Source organism: Pagrus major, chromosome 15 (genome assembly GCF_040436345.1).
Source record: "Pagrus major chromosome 15, Pma_NU_1.0".
In the NCBI taxonomy this organism is placed as follows: Eukaryota; Metazoa; Chordata; class Actinopteri; order Spariformes; family Sparidae; genus Pagrus; species Pagrus major.
Window position 1 is genome coordinate 30404395 of NC_133229.1, and position 19030 is coordinate 30423424.

The window sequence follows — 19030 nt, forward strand, 5'->3', positions numbered from 1 at the left end:
CATTTCTCTGTCAGAGAGCCGGGATTTCTTTTTCCAGACATGGATTTGATGCAGAGGACACCCAAACTTACAGATCATCTTCTCAAAGTACAGAAGCCTTAAACGATCATAGGTCGAAACATGTTATTTACCAGTTACATTTAGTTTGTGTTCTCGAGATCACAAGTTATTTGTGTCATTATCAAGATAAATAAGATAATCTATGATGAGAAAACGTGGACCATCCCACACACACTGCTCTGTAGGCCGGGTTTTAGGCATTTCAAAGCAAACTATACAAACTTTTTATACATTTTTGCCGTTAATACTGGGCAATTATCTTTTATTTCGATAATGACTTAAATAACTTATCACAGGAAAATATAAGAAGTATAATATGTTCGACTTATAAACGTATAAAAGGCAAAATTAAGATTAAATTCTAATGATCCATGTGGAGAAACTGGATTACGGCACCAACAATGTGGATAAATTCAGTTTTAAAACATCTGCAACTCACATTTTAGACCCTTAAAATCATAAATGTACAAATGTGGAGATAACTCTCCTCTTATGTTTAAAGTTCGTTCCTCTTGGAAAAGTATTTTTCACTATTTAACTTCTTCTGCAGGCCTTAATCAGAGTAATCAACATTAAGAATGATACAGTTCTGGTCCATTTGACCCGGCAGTGAAAGTAAAAAGCTAAAAGGGGACAGAAGTGTCAAATTTAGACGGTTTCTTCCTTTGCAAACATAATAATTGTTCATTTCTGGTTCTAAACATTCAAAATATTACAAAATTATTAAAGGAATACTTTTTTATACAAATCCTTTGTCTTGATTTTGAGTTAAAGAGTCACTTTGAGCCTCAACAGACGAGTGAGACGAGTTAATTGTCTTCATGGACCCAAAATCTGTGAATTTCAACGACACCACATCGGTAAATATTGATTGAAATGTTCGTAATAGTGTTTGTAAAACAATGTGTTTCAATATTTTTTGTTTGTTTCTGACGACTTCAGCTCGATTAAACATGCAACATTTTTGCTGTTGCTGTAAAATTAACACATCAGGATCAGTTTTAAGACAAACGTGTGGAAAATATGACCAAAGAAAACATTTCTCAGCCTCTCACACACATCTGCGTGGATTTGATGTCATAAAACTGCTCTTATCAAGTCTCAAGAGGTGGATTACTGTGCGAAGCAGCTAGCAGCAGTTAGCTTTAGACAAATGAGAGAAACGTGCAGTAATGTGAGAAAGAAGAGGAGTTTCTTCATGAGGAGGGAAGAGAAAGAGATCTATTGTTGTTTCTGCTCTCACAGTTTTGATGTTACGAAGGTGAGGTGTCACACTGAGGTCATGAAGGTCACAGATTTCGCTCGAACAGCAGATGACTTCATGAAACCCTCAGCTCGGAGAGTTAAAGCCTCAGTGTTGGTTTGTTTTTGTTGTTTTTCGGTGACGTTTGGTTCCAAAAATTGAGACGAAAGTGCAGAAAATATGAACAGATTTTGTGGAGGACTCTCAGATATGTCCGTGTAGATTTGATGTTAATAAAAGGCTCAAGAAGTTCATGAAAAGGTGTCTCACCGTGCTGAACAGCTAGCAGCAGTTAAATGAGACAAACTGCAGTGATGTGTGACATGAGAGGAGTTTCTTCATGAGGAGGGAAGAGAAAGATCTATTGTTGTTTCTGCTCTCGTAGTTTTGATGTTATGAAAGTGAGGTGTCGGTATGAGGTCACAAAGGTCACAGATTTCGCTCGATTAGCAGATGACTTCATGAAACCTTCGACTTGGAGAAAGAAAGACAAGAAAGGGGCAGTTTGTGTCGTTTTTTGTTGTTTTTCGGTGACGCTCGGTTGCAGAAATGGAAAGCAGGGCGGCAGGCGGTGAGCCGGCCGGCCGGGCCGACCCGAGCGTCGTTTGACGACGAAGACAAAGATCCATATTAACAAAAAAACGCAGATGACAGATGATTAATCGGCGTGGTGGGGTCTGCCGAGCCGCCGGACCCCCGGCTGACACCCCGAGCCACCAAACACAAAACCAAAAACCCCCCAGAGCCTCGACGGCCTGGAGGAGCGTGGGCGAAGGGTGGAAGCAGGGCAGCGTCCCCAAGGAGCTGTGTGTGTGTGTGTGTGTGTGTGTGTGTGTGTGTGTGGAGAGAGAGGAGAGAAAGATTTTGTGTGTGTGTGGGTGGATTTGTGTGTGTTTGTTCGACAGATTCTGACAGAGAAAGTGTGTGTTGGTGTGTGTGTTTGCTGCAGAGACTCGGTTAAAAACCAAGTGAAAGTGTGTATTTGTGTGTGTGTGTGTGGGAGAGTTTGTGTTTGTGCATTTCCTAAATGTGTGCATGTGAATCCTGAGTCTGTTCATTGCAGTGTGTGTGTGTGTGTGTGTGTGTTCATGTGTGTGTGTGTGTGTGTGTGTGTGTGTGTGTGTGTGTGTGTGTGTGTGTGGACCGACCAAACCCCCATCTGCCACAGGGTGGGCGGCTCGCCACACAACGACAATACACACCAACATTTTTGTAACTGTGGGCGTTCAAAAGGCTTCGGAGAGCTGCAGTCCTCCTGCTCGCTCTGCTCGTCTCCACAGCTCAGCGATCAGCACGACGCTTCGTCTTCATCAGCGCTCATCAGCACATCAAACGGCCTCAATACGTTCTGTTCGCGCTCAGAGTCGGATCATCTCGATCTGCATTTTTATTTTAATGTGAATAAAAAACTGTGAGCTGGAGGTGTTGTGAGAGGAGAGATTCATCCTCTGCAGACCATGAACATCTACAGATCTGCAGCAGTCCACACGTCAGACTGTTTCTAGGTGTTACTACTTCTTCAGACAAATGAAGTCAGATAAATGTCCTCAGGCGATGTCACCTGAGTCAGCGCCGCTTCAACACCACACATTTTAAAATGAAACGGTCGGTGTGAGTTAGAAAGAAGTGAGCTGAGCAGCAGAAACACACCTGAATCAGACCAAACCGTGCAGGCGTGTTGCACTGTGGGTAATGTAGGCACAGTGTGTTTTGAAAAAGAAGGACAGTTAGTGGGAAAAAAGGAGAAATCTCTGGTTCTGCTGCATCGATTATGATTCTTGTTCTTTAATGTCCATCATGAGTCGGACAGTTAGCTGACCTGGTGGAGTGTGTTTACATTCAGTGTTATCGCCAAATCACATTTTGTGTATCGATGACGTCTAATAAACATGTTTAATGCATTCCCTCTTAAACCTTTGACTCGGAGAGAGAGAGACACCAGAGGAAGTTTGTTTCTAACCTTCTGAACTTAGAACATTTAGACTTTTATGTTTCCAACAACATTCAAACCAGAGAAATCCTGAGTTTCCTCAGGGTGTGTTTCATTTCTGTCGCTGTAACTTCAGGAGTCAGAGAACGAGATGAAACATGATGGAGAAGAAATCTTTAAACACCTCGTCCTGAGATATTCATCAGCAGTGGTGGTTTAACGGTGTGTTCAGCACCAGCGATCGAGTTTGATCGCAGGATCTTTTGTGTTTATTTGCCTCCAAACCACCAGATGACTTTACTGAACATTAGCTGGAAGCTATCGAGCAACAACGAGCTCCAAAACCTCTGAGTGAAGTCAGCACTCAGCAGAGACTCTGGTTCTGGTTCTGGTTCTGTCTCTCCTCTCTGTAACATTACGTTCATGAAGTAAAGTTCATTTCCCCTCCAGCTCCAGTCAGCAGTCGACAGTACAGAACCTGGAGGTCACCTCCGGATCACTGCTGCAGTCAGGTTGATAAACAGGAGTGAAGATAAATCACCTTTTTAATCCCACAAGTTAAAAACTCATCTCTGAGCTCTGCTCCCGTCGGATCAGAGCAGAATCTGATGAGACTCCGGGTGTTTAGTCCTCCAGAAGGTCTGGATCTCCAGACATCTGTTGTTTTGTTTTGCTGCAGAAATTAAATATTGTGCGTTTAAAGTCAGATTGTTGTCTCAAAAGTGACCTCTAAGTGAATTTTGGGGAGTGACGACACCATCAGAACACTTAACCCTTAAAACTAAGATGAAAACAAGATGTGTGTGACGCAGTTTTGTCGCTTTTGGACAAAAAACAGAAACATACTTTGGAGGATTTGACGTCTGTCAGAATATCTGCAGCTGCGGTAACAAATCTCAGTCATAAATAAACCAAACTTCACTAAAAAACAATCGTGCATTGTTGCCTTCTCATTAACCCGAGAGTCGAACAGGGTCGAGCATCAAGACGAACCAGCTCCTCCAGGAAATAAATCAGAAGATTATTCCCTCACTAATCACCTCATCTATCTCAGCGGGGCCAACAATAGCGGGACTCAGTCAGAGCAGTAATCTGTTCCTGACAAGGCAACAGAGAAAACAAATGGGTCTGTGCAGTCAGTGTGTGGGCTCAGCTGGCACAAAGACAACACAATGTAACACGGTTTTACCCGGATACCGACCCATATAAGCAGCGCGGGATCCTCTCACCTCACCGGAGGATCCTTTTATGGAGCGAGTGTGACCGGAATTCCGAGTGATGATGATGATGATGATGGTGATGGTGATCTTTCTCTTCTTCACGAGAGCAGCATGTTTGTGATAATGTTGAAATAAAACCCACAGATTCTGGTTCTGATACCAGCAGGATTTGGTGCTTTTCGTTAAATATTCAGGTGTGATTTGTTATGTTTCCACGTGTCGTCACGGCGCCTCCATCAGTCCTATTTCTGGAGTTCCCTCTCTGTGTTTTTTTTTAAAAAACTAAGTCCATATTTGGTGAATGACGTAACGGGACACCCGGAGATCCCCTTTATAACCATACTGCACCATCCACGAGCTATTTGCAAGAAATGAGAGGCGGGACAGACTACAGGGGTTAACAGGAGGGAGAAGATTCATCATGTTAGAGACGCAGCCGCGCACAAAGCTGGAGGCTAATTAGTTTAAAGACTCGCAGACAGGATGAGCGCTAAAGTGGCGGAGGAAGTTTCCGTGTCTCTCAGCAGCATCGTGGACGGTCTTCATAAAGATGTGTTCGCAGCGGAGGGGGGGTTGTCCTCACAGATGGTTTTTAAAGAGGAGGCTGAGGAGCATGAAGGGAAACCCGAGGATGAGAGCGGTAAGAGGCTGTGTGTGGGGTGAAAGTGCAGGAATCTGACTTTAATTGCGCCAAAATGTTCAAATGTAATGATCGTGACGAGCTGCGCGTCACAGAGCAGAAGACACAGATGTTAAGATGATGTTTTATTTTCATTCTAACCGAGTGAACTTCTCCACATGTTCTCCAGGTGACCTTCTGTCTGAGGAGAAGAGCGCACCTGAGCTGCTCCTGCAGGGCGACTTGGCGCAGTACGTGGCCTCTTTACGCACGCACCCAGTGGCGTTCACGGGCAAGTTCTCGGTGGAGTCCAGAGGCGCAGGAGGACCTTGGACACCGGGGGACGTGATCAACGTGGTCAGCGCTGACATCGGCACCCCGGGCCCGCTCACGGTGTCTGAATCACCCGCTGCATCCCCCGGTATTTACGCAGGAGGAGGAGGAGGAGACGCAGGGGAAGGCACCATGGCGCACGGCCACCCGGACATCAGCCACATGTACGCGCCCCCTCACCCTCACCCACACCCGGCCCCCTCCTACACCTGCAGCGGGGACATGTACCAGGACCAGTCGGCAGGGGGATACCTGGCGACGTCCTCCTGCGCCGTGTCCTACCACCCGCCCCCGTCCTACAGCTCGGTGCCCAAACCGACTGTAGACGGCGCCGCGCTGCTCTCCATCATGCCCGACTACGGGGGCTTCTACCAGCAGAGCTGCCAGAGGGAGATCCAGACGGGGTTCCCGGAGAGGAAATCCCTCCCGTACCCGCTGGACTCCCTCAGGGTGCCTCCGCCTCTCACTCCTCTCAACACCATCAGGAACTTTACGCTCGGCGCTCCCTCACCGGCCGCCGACGGTCCGATGGCCGCCGCTTTCCCCAGCCACCAGAACCTCCCTCTCAGACCGATCCTAAGACCCAGGAAGTACCCGAACCGGCCGAGCAAGACCCCCGTCCACCAGAGGCCGTACCCGTGCCCGGCGGAGAGCTGCGACCGCAGGTTCTCCCGCTCGGACGAGCTGAGCCGACACCTGCGCATCCACACCGGCCACAAACCCTTCCAGTGCCGCATCTGCATGAGGAACTTCAGCCGCAGCGACCACCTCACCACCCACATCCGCACGCACACCGGCGAGAAGCCGTTCTCCTGCGACCAGTGCGGGAGGAAGTTCGCCCGCAGCGACGAGAGACGGAGGCACATGAAGATCCACCTCCGGCAGAGGGAGAAAAAGTCCTCTGCGTCCTAATCCGCACCGCGCACGGCCCGAAGCTGCTGAATGTAAACTTTATGAACCTGAACATGAAACTCCTGCCTGCCACCAGAGACACAACTTCATCCTGCAGCTCAGATTGTCCTCACACACACACAGAGAGGAAGAATCAGAGACAGAAGTCAGTCTTCATTATTTATCAGTCTCCTCACACTGTCCTCACACTGAAACATCTTCACTTGTCAGCAAACGCTCCACATCGTGTTAAATTATAAGAAATGTGAAGGGGGTTTGGTGCACGCTCTTTAAAACACAATCAGTGTCAGAACCGCTACAGCTCGCTTTAGTGCTCTGTGGCAAGGCATCATGTCGACAGTCTATGCTTCATATTCTCAGGGATTCAGTCACAATTCAGGCTGCGAAAGATGAGACCAAAATTGTGCAGGAGGGTTCAACGCTGCTGCTGCACCTCCTCCAGCTGTTCATCTCAGATTTGATACAAGAAGTCTCAGTGGAGGCGACTTTTGGACCCTCAGCTGAGCTCACACACAGAATTTCACTAAAACAACCTGTTCACAAACTCACAATCAGACCAGTTTCACTTTAAAACTACAGTAATGACACAAAGAAGTTTTGGCTTCATCCTCTCCTCCTCCGTCTACGTTCAGCACCACAGCTGAGAAGATGAACTCGATCAGTCCCTCCAGGAGTTCACAGGCTTCTTTTGCGACCCAAAAAGTCCGATTTCGCGGCAGCATTTTCTAAGAAAATCTTGCTGCATGTTGCAAAGTTTTTAAGCGTTTTCTCGCAATGAAATCGCAAAAATAATTGCGGTTTATTTTAATGTATAATCACCTAAAACACGCTCAGATCTCAGATCTCATCTTGATATGTCGAATAAAACTTTCACACCGTTTCTGAAGATTTTATTTGGGTTTTTATCCCGAAAAGTTAAAGCTACTACAAGGAACAAACAAACGTGGTCGTGTTTCCATCGTCAGAACCACAAAATATAATGTCAGGAATAAAATGAGCCTCCGGCTTCTTTGTAACTGGCTGCTGACGTCCTGCTGACTGTATCTTCGTCTGGGAAACTGTAAACACAGGCTCGCCCAGTCCGTCCAAACTAAATATGAAATAGTTCATCTCTCTCTGATGGTCTCGTTTGCTCATAAAGGTCACATCCAGGCCGCAGTATTCAATTGAGACTGTTTCATGACCAGTTCAGTTCTTTGTAGTGGCTTCAGATGGATGCATCAGCCTCCCGGGTGAGTTGATCTGTGGGTGTTTTTATGTAGAAACATTTGACTGTTTTCCACCACATTGTTTCACACGCTGTCGAGACGAACGTCAGGAAATTGCGCTGCACGGTTTATAGCTGAATGTTTATTGGTCAACGTGAGACGCTCGTGTCATTTCTGCATCCGCTGTCAGTAAAACTCGTGAGGAACCGAGATAACTGGTCAAAAATGTGAAAAATGTTGTAGTGAACACGCAGAATCGCAAGTTTGTGCAGAATTCACAGGGACTGTTTGAATTTTGTGCTAATTTTTGCGACCGACACCAGAATAAATGTTGGCTAAGCTAAGCACGTTTTCCTAAAACCACAGATGAACGTTTCTTTGTGTCGCAACTTTACGTTTGTTTAGGTTGAATTTTCTATTTCTCTCTCGTCACAGCGCTGAGTTTGTGCTCTGGTCAGGTTCAGGCACGAAAAACACTTGGTTAGTGTTAAAAAACATCACAGTTCGGATTGAAATACCTGTTTGAGTCGTCACGATCACGGCTGGAAATGTCCGCAGGTGTCTTTAAAAATACCCGGTGGTCTGACACGAGCTGTGATCGGCCTTTACGTCTCCATCCCGATGTGAACGTCAGCTAATAATCATAAAATGTGAACATGATGTGACACGTTGGATACAGATGTCGACCCAGACGTATCTGTGGTTTGTAGAAACATTAACTAGCTAACATTAAATCCTGGAGACGGGGCTGGACGCTCTTTATCTGTGGTGTTTGTTGGTAAACGTGAGACGCTCGTGTCATTTCTGCATCGTCACCACCAGCTGCTGCAGGTGAAACTCGAGGGAAACTGCACTGATTCGTCAAACGTGATGGAAAGTTTCAGTGACTGGACAAAAATCACAAGGCCACAAAGAATCTTGTGTTAATTTTGTGCGATTACAATTCGCAACTTCCTGGAGGGACCGCCAAATTAAAGTTACAAGATGTTTTACATGAGACAAAAACACAGACAACACAAACTAAACCCCACTAATGATGTTTCTCCATTTAAAGGTGCAACACGTACGAAGAAATAACAGTTTGGACGTCATGTTAGAAGTTTGTGAGGACGTTAGCATGCTAACCAGCTAGCCTTGGGTGGGCCTGAAATCCTCTTTCTCTCCCTGAGCTAGCTGCACGGCTAACTGAGCTAACAGTAGCTACAGCCACTGCTGATGTGCTGCCCCGTGTGTGTTTGGAGGATGAACTCAAGTCGACCGATTCTTACGTATTGCACCTTTAAAATTTCTTTCTTTTACACTAAAATACATCAGTAACTGTTTGAATGCGTGTCGGAGGCGATGTGTGATGTCAGCGTGCACCCAAGAGATGTTGTGATGTCATAAAACAGGGCGGGGCTAAGGTGGGAAGCTTTTTTTAAAAACCAGGTTTTGTATATTAGAAAATGTTGGATGATGATATATATTAATATGTTTCACCTGAAGAAGAGACGACTTTGGTTTATACGTGATGACGAACAGCTCGTGTAACTTTATGAGACCGTAGCTGGTAATCTATTACTTGTAATCTGTTACTTTCTGCGTGCAGGTCGTTGATATTTGTATCATTTCTACCTGATGAATGTGAGAGAAAGAAACGAGTCACTGGACAAAATTCAAGTTAAAAAGTTTTTCTGTGTTTTATAATTTTTATGCAAACGAGTCGAGCACTAAAGCTTTTATTCTGCCGGACCGATGACGCTTCCTGTCGATGCAAATAAATGTTGACTTGTCGAGTTCCTGCTGTTTGTTCATTTGTTGGTTTTAGTGTTTTCAGAAAAAAACGTACACACACGAGCGGCTGACCAGCTGACACCGCAGCACTTCACTAAACTCGGGGCCGATGACTCGTCCACAGTCTGGTTCGCTTCAATCGGACCTGAGCCCACACACAGTGATGATGACCACGAGTTTCTCAGTGACATTTCAGGGGGAAGAAGATAAAAATGTTAATAAACATCACCATGAAACTTCCTCACATTAAGATAAATATTTTAAGTTTTCTGAAATGAGGCATCATCTTATGAAATTTGCATTAATTTGTCCGGACCAGAACAGAAACCTGAACGTTGGATGAAGCCGGGTTCTTAATTCATGTTTCATTTTAAAGCTGCTCGATCCGTCGGTTCAGCACCGACACCGCAGGAAGCGTGAGATCAAGTAAGGCCGTCTCTACTCTATAATCCATGCAGCGACACATTAAAGGCACTTCAGTCTAAAAACAAACCTTACCTCTCTGTGTTCTGATCCGTACTGTCACACTGTGTAGTGTGTCACAAATACCAGGATGTCCGACTTACACCCGGTCACATTTTACTGTATGCGAGCCGGCGTGCTCTTCACGGTGTGTCACGCCAACACAAACAAAAGTGGAGGGAGCAGAAACATTTGACAGTTTACTGACAGACGACGACTCATTTAAGTGTCAGTACCGAGTTGTATGTACTCAGAGATGTTGTACAAAGGCTGCGATGGATGTAGGAGCAAGAGAAACACAAAATACTGCATGAATAAGTACGTACTTTGACAGGGAGGCTGCAGCGTGTACCAACAGTAAAACATCCTGAGAAACGTCTGGAAGTGAACAGAGCAGATTATCTGCACACCGGATGTGTCGTCATCCACGACAGCAGAGATCAATGCAGCCCTCGATCTTCAAAGTGAGTCACGAAGGTTCTGGTGGATCAGTAACCATCAGTGTTCACGCTATCTTTAAAATAAAGTATGTAACTATTTAATTTTTAACTGTTTACAGGAACACACAGACTCAAAGGCAAAACACAGCTGTTCAAGTCATCCGGTGAAGATTTCTGTATTTTTCATAGTCAGTTTTCTCCAATATTTCATTTTATACCTCAGAACTGTACTCAAGTACAATACCTGTGTAAATGTACTTAGTTACATTCAACCAGTGCAGGTTTATAATATACTTGTGATGATGTTTCAACTTTTATAAGTATGAAACTACTGGATGTCTCATGAAATTTAAGTAATATATGAAATATGCTGAATATTTTTCCTTTTAGCAGACTGTTAAACCCTCTGACGTGATCTGTGTGTGACGTGAAACCAGAGTCGGCTACGTTAGGAGATGAAAGAACAGATCGATCAAACAAAAAGTTATTGAATTTTAAATGAAATGACACAAAATAATGACTTCATGTTGATCACAGAGCTCTCGTCTGCCACTGTCCAACAACTGGAGACAAAACCCAGCGACACCGAGGCGACTAAATGGATCAAATGTTATAATATGTTTGTGCAAAATGTCTTTTTGTATTTTAATTAAACACATTTTCTCACACCAGTATTTTTCTGTTGACACGGCGATTAATGATTAATGATTACTATCTGTAGTCGGGACACTTTCCAGCTCTATTTTAAGTCGCTCCGTGTCGTCCGAACACTCACCAGGTGGTTTTTGTGCCTGAACCGAACCGGAGCAGAAGCAAAGCGCTGTCACAACGTCAGACTGAACATTTAACCAACAGAATTCTTTCAAAAGCTGCAGAACGTTCTTGGTTCGGTCCGATGTTCTGTCTCCCGACATCTGCGTCTCTCTGCAGAGTCGTTTGCACGGATCTTTACACTTCCTGCATCATAACTTTTACTCTCATAGCGTCAGAACCCATCAAACAGCTGCTGTGTGGAGACATTTTTCCATTTTTAAGCCTCCAAACTAAAGACACAGATGGTGACGGAGGCACTTCAGCGGCAGCTTTCCTCCATCGACCCGATGAAGTACAACAGAGTTTAGATCAAGGAGAGAAAAATAAAACGAAACACGTTTAAGCAAAATAAAACTGCACGTTTTATATGAAATCCTTCATTACAGGCAGAACACATGGATACAGGTACTGCTCGTCACACACACACACACACACACACATCTGATCAAAACGTCTGATGACTATAAAGATCTTTACTGTCAGAATAATCAGAATAAGCATCATTTTCCAGCAGCGCAGACACGAAACAGGAACTAGAACATTATTTTACTGCAGACGTTCTGATTTTAAAGGAGCAGAGAATTCATTCAGCTTCACTTTCACTTTATAAAACTCAAAAAACTTGCTGTGATCCATATTTTGTAACGGTGCCGACGTGTTTTGAAACCTCTCCGTCCTCGTGTGGTGAAAAGTTAGTGCACATCTTTCAGTGTCGGTGAAACGAATCACAAACAGCCCTGAGGGTCAAACTTCTGCAGTCCTGAACGCACCGCGGGAGAAACAATAAAGCTGCAGTTTGTTTTTTTTTTTGTGTTTTTTTATCCGACTGGGACAAACGTCAGGAGGGCTGAAGCGGGAAGACGGTGAGGAGACGTGGACGCGGTCGCTCTGCGGGCTCAGGTAGACTATTTACATCTTTAACGCTGCGTTCAAGGTGCAGAGCAAGTCTGGGATTCACAACCAGCAGATTATAAAGTGAGATATTATGTTGCCGCAGCGTGCAGGAGACGATTTAAATAAGCATTTAACCTTTTATTACCGGCAGAGAGGAGTTTATATGGTGGATCGAAGGTCATGCAACAGTGAGAGAGAAACTTTAGTGTGTTTAACAATCCGCAGGGACCCCAGACTTCCCCATGCTTCTTGAACGCAGCATCAGCACCCTGCACATCATCAATTTGTCATTTCCTGGCAGCTCCAGTCCAAAATACCTTACTGGGTCTTATTTTAGCCGCTCACGTCACGTGAGACTCCACATTTTGGTTTCCTTTTTAAGTGTTTTTTTTAGTTTTAACTCTTTCAGCTGGTTTACAAAACTACTCCACCTTTAAAAGAGACTAAATCCAGATGTGCATGATGATGATGATGATGATGATGATCAGATGTTTCTCCTCTGAATATCCTGAGATTTAGTTCACCTGGCTGCAGGTAACAGATCGCTGCCCTCAGGAGAAACACTACAAACAGTGAAACTACTCAAACATCAGCTGTGACCTCCTCTCACAGGAGCTCTGAGGATGGAAACCTGCAGCTGCTCCTCACCTGCTGCACAGGTGAGTCCTTTACCTGCAGGCCCAGTTACAGCCTCGCAGTTGGACCCTGCGCGTCCTGCAGACACGTTATTATTATTATTATTATTATTCATGATTACAGAGACCCTTCAGTTCAGTTTGCCCACAGGCCCGGAGCCCCAGCAGGGTGCACCAACCGGCCCGAAGCCCGAGGAACAGAAGACGTGTGGCGGCTGCAGGTCGGTCCAGTCAGAGGCGCACCTCCGGGCCCGGGTACGGTTCCCCTCCGCACCAGAACTCCGGCGGCTGTGAGATCTCCATGAGCCAGACCTCCTTCTGCTCCGTGCCTTTGCCCTCCGCCTGGGTCAGAACCTTGTAGTAGTGACAGTCCCGGCCGTCGTCCGGGTCGTACGGCGGGGCCAGGATGTCCATGAACGCCGTGGGCCCGTCCACGGCGTCGATCTGGTGCAGGTTGTCCCGGTCCGGGGACAGGACGCACGGGCCGCTCTCCTCCGTGTACTCCGCGGTGGAGCGCAGCACGGAGCACCGCACGGCGTCCGTCTGGCCCGGCGGCACCGGGGGCGGCACCGGCACCGGGGGGGACACCTGCTCCAGCCGGTCGAAGCAGCTGATCCGGACCTTCCCGTACATGACTTTGAGGATCCCGTGCATGCCCGGGTGGTCGTGCAGCGGGATGGAGGCGCCGCTCTTCAGCAGGAACACCCCCATGCTGAAGCGCTCCGTCTCGCAGATGTGCATGTAGGTGACCGGCGGGGCTCCGCGGTGCGGCGGCGGCGGCGGAGCGGCCGCGCTGCCGCCGTCGCCCCGCCGCGGGACGAGCTTCAGGTCCGCCGCCCGCACTTCCGTCATCAGCCGCTTCAGCTCGCTGTGGTTCTCCAGGAAAGACTTGGCGGCCTCGTCGCCGAGCCGAGCCGGGCTCCGGTAGGTGAGCAGCGCCTGTCGGGCGATTCTCTGGACGATGGAGGCCATGTCGCCGTCACCTGGCGTCATCCCGGGGCGAGCGAGCAGCGGCGGTCCGGTCCGGTCCGGTCTCCGCTGGAGCCTCGTTAGCTGTAGCGCTTTAGCTAGCGCCCGAAGATCGTCTGGTGGCGAGATGACTCACTCTGCGGACAGTTTCCGGACTGTAGGCTCAGGAATTGTACGGACGTGAATAAAAATCAGTCAGGTGTTTTTTTTTAAACTGACAGAAGGACAAAATAACAACATTATAATAACTTAGACTGCAAATTAGAAAATATTTGTCATTTTTCATTTGAATATATTTGTTAAGTTAATTCAAATCTCAAGTTGAACAACTTTCATATTTCCCAAATCTGCATGTAATGGAGAGCCATTACCGTCATTATTATTATTATATATATATGTATATTATTGTGATTATATAAATAAATACAGATGCACATGAAATAGCCAAAATAAATAAATAAATGGGGCATTAAATAGATAAATAAATACCTAAATGTACATATACAAATGAGTCAATAAAGTTCACTAAATAAATAACCTTTCTTTCGATGAGAATATTTATTTATTGAATATTCATGAAAATGGCATCCCATAAATATGAGCCCAAGTGTAAATAGATGTTGTGTCTGTGATGTCTTGATGATTAAATCCAGTGCAGATCTTGAGCATTTTTTATTCATTAATTGATCTATTTGTTTATCCAAGACACATAAAATTAATGGAATTGTCTCTATAGAAATTTAATGATAATAGAGTGAATTCCTCAAATAATCAAACACGTATTATTTTGCTTTTGTTTGTTTGTTTCCAGAAATCGCCAGTCAGGCGTCGCGCTTATTGATGACGTTGCGGTAGCCCGAAACGACAGCAGAGTGAGCCCTCGCTTCATTTTCGCCCCGTCTTCGGTCGGCGGGACGCCACGCTCGTGCTCTCCTGTAACCGCCGTCTCTCCGCCGCCGCACGTGCTCACTTCTCCCGCGCTCACGCGAACATTACACAATAACTTTAAAGCGAGTGACGTCACGAGCGCGTCGCAGGTGGGTTTGGGTCGGATGAGGTCACTCTGACGGACTCCAGTGCCCCATTTTTGAATAACTGTCACACACGTCCGCACCACGGTCGACACCTGGTGCATTGTGGGACATGTAGTCAATCCACCGACGGTGCTGAGCTCACAGACACTAAATAAAGTTTAATTCAGATATTGAACGAACAGAAGATGTTGCTGTTGTGTTATTCCTACATTTACCCACACGCAGTCTCCCTGTGAGGTAATGGATTACTTTTAAATCCATCTGCCAGGACAAGGCACTACAATACCCAGCATGCAACAGAATATTTAACTTTTAATGATCTTTGCCCCCCAGTCATCACTCAAATACAATCAGCTGTACTGACTGTGTGGAAACACCCAGCAGAGATTAAATCTGTCGGACCTGGACGGGAACATTCAGGCTCCGCTGCACGTTTCACTGTTTCATCTGAAGTTCATCCGTCGATACATGAAAAACACACAAAGTTAAAGAAAGTCTTCAAAACGAGATCACTGCACCTCACAGTGCTGGATTTAAATACAAGGAAGCTACGCACAAAACACTCGAGCGCTCATTGACTGAGTTGTCTAAAACACAACCAATAAACACAAAATAAAACCTTATATTTAATTCACATATTAAGCCGCTTCTGTCATCGTGTGTTTAAAACAAAGTGTGTGAAAGCTAAAGCTAGCTGGAAGTATACCTGACACATTATTCATATAAGACGAAAGCCTCGGCAGCTTTACGGTCCTGGTACTCTGCGCTAAATACATCCATCATGTTTTTCAAGGTCGACAGGCGCATAGTTTCTGTCGAGGAAACAAAAAAATGGTACGACAGAACCAGAGGGAGGGAGGTCAGTGGGCCACGATTCATTTACTGTTTAATCACACCACAAATGAGACAAAAATGAGCTAACTAGCATGCTATTTCACAACTATGGCTGTGTCCAAATTCAGGGGCTGCAGCCTTCAAGGACGCGGCCTTTGCAGACCACGAGGGCCGGGTCCTTCAGAGACCTTGAAGGCCGCATCCACCGCTGTTAAATGGGACGGTCCAGCCTTCGGAGTATTTCCTGGTTGCGTCACCAGGTGTTCATGCATTAAAGTCTGTTTTGGTTCAAATCTATCAAACGTGTACATTTATTTGTGTGTGTACAATGTGTCAAATCTGAATTGAATTATCAACATTACAAAATAAACATTAACCCATTGGTGAATAACAACTATATTTACCATAGCATTACCAGCTTCACGTATTTTAACTGAAAGTTAAACTTTGGAGGTTTTATAGTCTCTTGAAGTTTAACATATCTGGCGTTGGATAATCAAATGAGTAAAAACCGAGTATAAACCCATTACTTAAATTTAAATGTCATGTCTGCGCCACTTGATGTCGCCATTTTCTCTTGCTTCCTCTTCTGTTTCGGGACTGAGCAGCGGTGCGCAAAGGATCTTGGGATATGTGAGGCCGCGAAGGATAGTAGCGGTGCGTCCTCCTAAACGAGGGTGGGGAAGGCTGCATTTGTGGGCTGCATGTGGAGCAGCCTTCGAATTTGGACAGCCTTCGCGCAGCGTTGTGACGTAATTGGCCTTCAAATGCGCCCTTCCTGGGCTGCAGCCCCTGAATTTGGACACAGCCTGTATGTTCAGTGAGTGTGAGTTGTAGTTTCCCCTGTAAACACTCCACCCTCTTCCCCTCGAGAGGAGCAGCAGCAGACGGGGAGGAGGCCAGAGAGGTTGCTGTGTTTACTGGGGAAACTAACCTACAGCTCATAAACTGCCGGATCAGTACAGCAAGAAAAAGAAACAAGTATAGAGAAACCAACCGATGGAGGCATCCAATCATCTTGCAAGAAAACTAAGCTCTAAGTGTTGGATAAACAGTTAAAATAGTTCACTAAAACTGATGGGTAAACAGTTAAAATCTTGAGTTTTAACCAGATTAAAATCAGTTGAAATGAACAGTTTGGACTGTAACATTAGCTGAAGGACACTGACTGACTGGATGTTTATTACACTGATGCAACAGAATTAATCAGAAGACTTTTATGTCCATCCAAGGACTGAAATCATCCAGTAAACAGTCACCTACAGTCACCCCCACCCAGAAGGAGACGTCATCTCCATCCACAACATTTGTCATGAAACGCTTCGGCTGTTTGGGGTAAAAAGGTCGAGTGGCCGCTGATCCAGCTGGAGGTCGGTAAAACGAAGCGGTAATGAAACACAGCAGTCAGATTTCTGTGTTCTCGTGGGTAAGAAACACACTTCAGTCCCCACAAGATCAACAGTGACTCATGTATGTGAGCGTGACTCACTCGTTGTGGCATCCGTGTTTGGCATTTTCTCTCCGAAGACGTAGGCAGTTCATTTGGACGTCTTTCTGCTGGGAAACACCCACCCACACACGCTCATAAAGAGAGCTGACAGCCCAAACTCAACCTGATAAAAGAGATTTGTTTGGGGGAACTGTCGGCCTATTAAAAGATTTATTTGTGTTTATTGCTGCGATCAAAGCAGAGAGAAACAGGAAGCAGTGGGAGGGAGAGGACTGATGTGACCCCGGTCAGACCTGCAGTTTTGTTTCCAGATCACAGAGATCAGATTTTGGGATTTTGACTCTGGATTGATTTTATCTGAGAGGGGAAAGAAAACACCTCCGCTGGGTGTCAGACGTGACTGCAGGAGCTATTTTGTTCCTCAGCTCACGATGTCAAAAGCAAAGTGTCTGGACAAATATTTCATCCATTTTAGACGATGACAGACTGTCGCTACAGCTGCAGCGGTGTGGTTCTTCTGTTAAACGCGGATCAATGACCAATAAGCAGAATCGATGATGACACTGGTATCAATAAAATCGTATTGATGCCGTCCCTACTTAGGCAACTAAAACATCTAATTAGTGACGGTGTATGTGGGGCAGGAACCTGTTTAATTGCTGCCTTAATAAGTCAAAAACACACTGAATGAACGTTGGTGAATAACGAAGTCGAGAGCACGACTGATAAACTCGTCCTCCAGTGATTCCCTGAGACACGTCTTAAAAACAAAGGTCTAAATCGATGCAGCAGAGCTCAGATCTGTGGACTTTTAGCCCCTCGTATGAATCCAGCTCATAGATTTATGAGAAAAACTTGATACCAGATGCAAAGACGGCGTCCACTCGATCCAATGAGAACTGTATAAACCATGCGTACACATGAAAAATGTACTTACGCAACTTTCCACGCAGGTTTACAAATACACAGAGGTGAGAGTGAACCTGGGCCCGTTTTCATAAAGCTTCCCAGGACGAAGAGTCGCTCTATGTAATGACACTCAAAGACTTTTACCTTGAGATTAAGGAAATTAAAGAAAACAGTTACTCAGGAAGCATCTCAGCCCTAAAGAGAGCTCTGGAGGTGTAAAATCTGTGAGCAGCAGGACTTTTAAGAGCCGAATCTGAATCAGAGGAGAACAACGACAGAGAGGAAGGAGAAATTTCTCCAAACGCTTGGAGAACGTTTGTGGTCGATCTCAAGAGATAAGACCCAACACAATAACGCTCTGACGCCAGACACTAAAGTGATCACAACCCTGAGATATTGAAGATTACAACATCGATACTCTCCATCAATAAAGCGATCACACAAACAATCACAAGTCTCCCTCTCGTTATATAAAACTCCTGACTGGTGAAGCTCTCTTTAAAATAGTTTCTACACTTGTGTCATTAAAGTCGGCCTCCTAAAATCACCTGCATGTTAGCAAACAACAATCAGCACGTCAACACAAGCCGCTCTGTGACTACAAACCTTTTTAAAATATCGATTTCACGCTCCATTCTCTGCCCATTATTAGTCTGACGGACTGGAGTTATTGTGAACTCGTCCTTTAAATTAATAAAGTTGTGAATTTCGAGTAACGTGACAAAACATCTGCGACACGACAGGAAAACCTCAGAAGTGTCACAACAACACACACACCTTCTGCTGTTTACTGTTGTGATATAAATATACAAGGCTGTGAGAGTGTGTGTGTGTGTGTGTGTGTGTGTGTGTGTGTGTTGGCCCGGCAGCGACAGCCTGTTGCAACATAATAATTCATCCTGTTTATTTGATTTGGAGGACGACCTACGCAGGGCTTCCACAGTTTGGCTCCGCATCAGGACTAAAAGCGTCCGAGCTCTGAATCACGCCGGCTATTTTCAGCCCGCCTTCACTTCCTACTAATGAAAACACAACGCTGCTTCAGGAGAACTGCAACGTCACGAGCCCACCGCACACACACACACACACACACACACTGCTAACGAGTGTACAAACGAGGCCTCGGTGTCACTCTGTGAGGAGGTGGGTGGGTGTCAGTCTGATTTCATCTCCACAGACGGAGGATCACCGCAGCAGACTATCTTTATACTGTGGATGATGAAGAGTCAACGTGAGGACGTCCTCGTGGGTCGGTGGGCAGGAGGAAGCACCACATCCTGGATTCAAATCCG

At 45.7% G+C, this 19030-nt stretch overlaps 2 protein-coding genes across 2 annotated transcripts; one reads left to right on the plus strand and one right to left on the minus strand.

Moving 5' to 3' along the window:
* The first annotated feature begins 4936 nt into the window (after positions 1-4936).
* Positions 4937-6317, plus strand: LOC141009077 (early growth response protein 2b-like). Its single transcript, XM_073481487.1, has 2 exons — positions 4937-5093; positions 5263-6317. Exons 1-2 carry the CDS (start codon positions 4937-4939, stop codon positions 6315-6317), a joined length of 1212 nt encoding a protein of 403 aa, XP_073337588.1.
* A 5034-nt stretch (positions 6318-11351) lies between these two features.
* Positions 11352-13622, minus strand: adob (2-aminoethanethiol (cysteamine) dioxygenase b). Its single transcript, XM_073482639.1, has one exon. The coding sequence runs from the start codon at positions 13533-13535 to the stop codon at positions 12774-12776; it is 762 nt and encodes a 253-aa protein (XP_073338740.1). The 5' UTR covers positions 13536-13622; the 3' UTR covers positions 11352-12773.
* Between the last annotated feature and the right edge of the window lie 5408 nt (positions 13623-19030).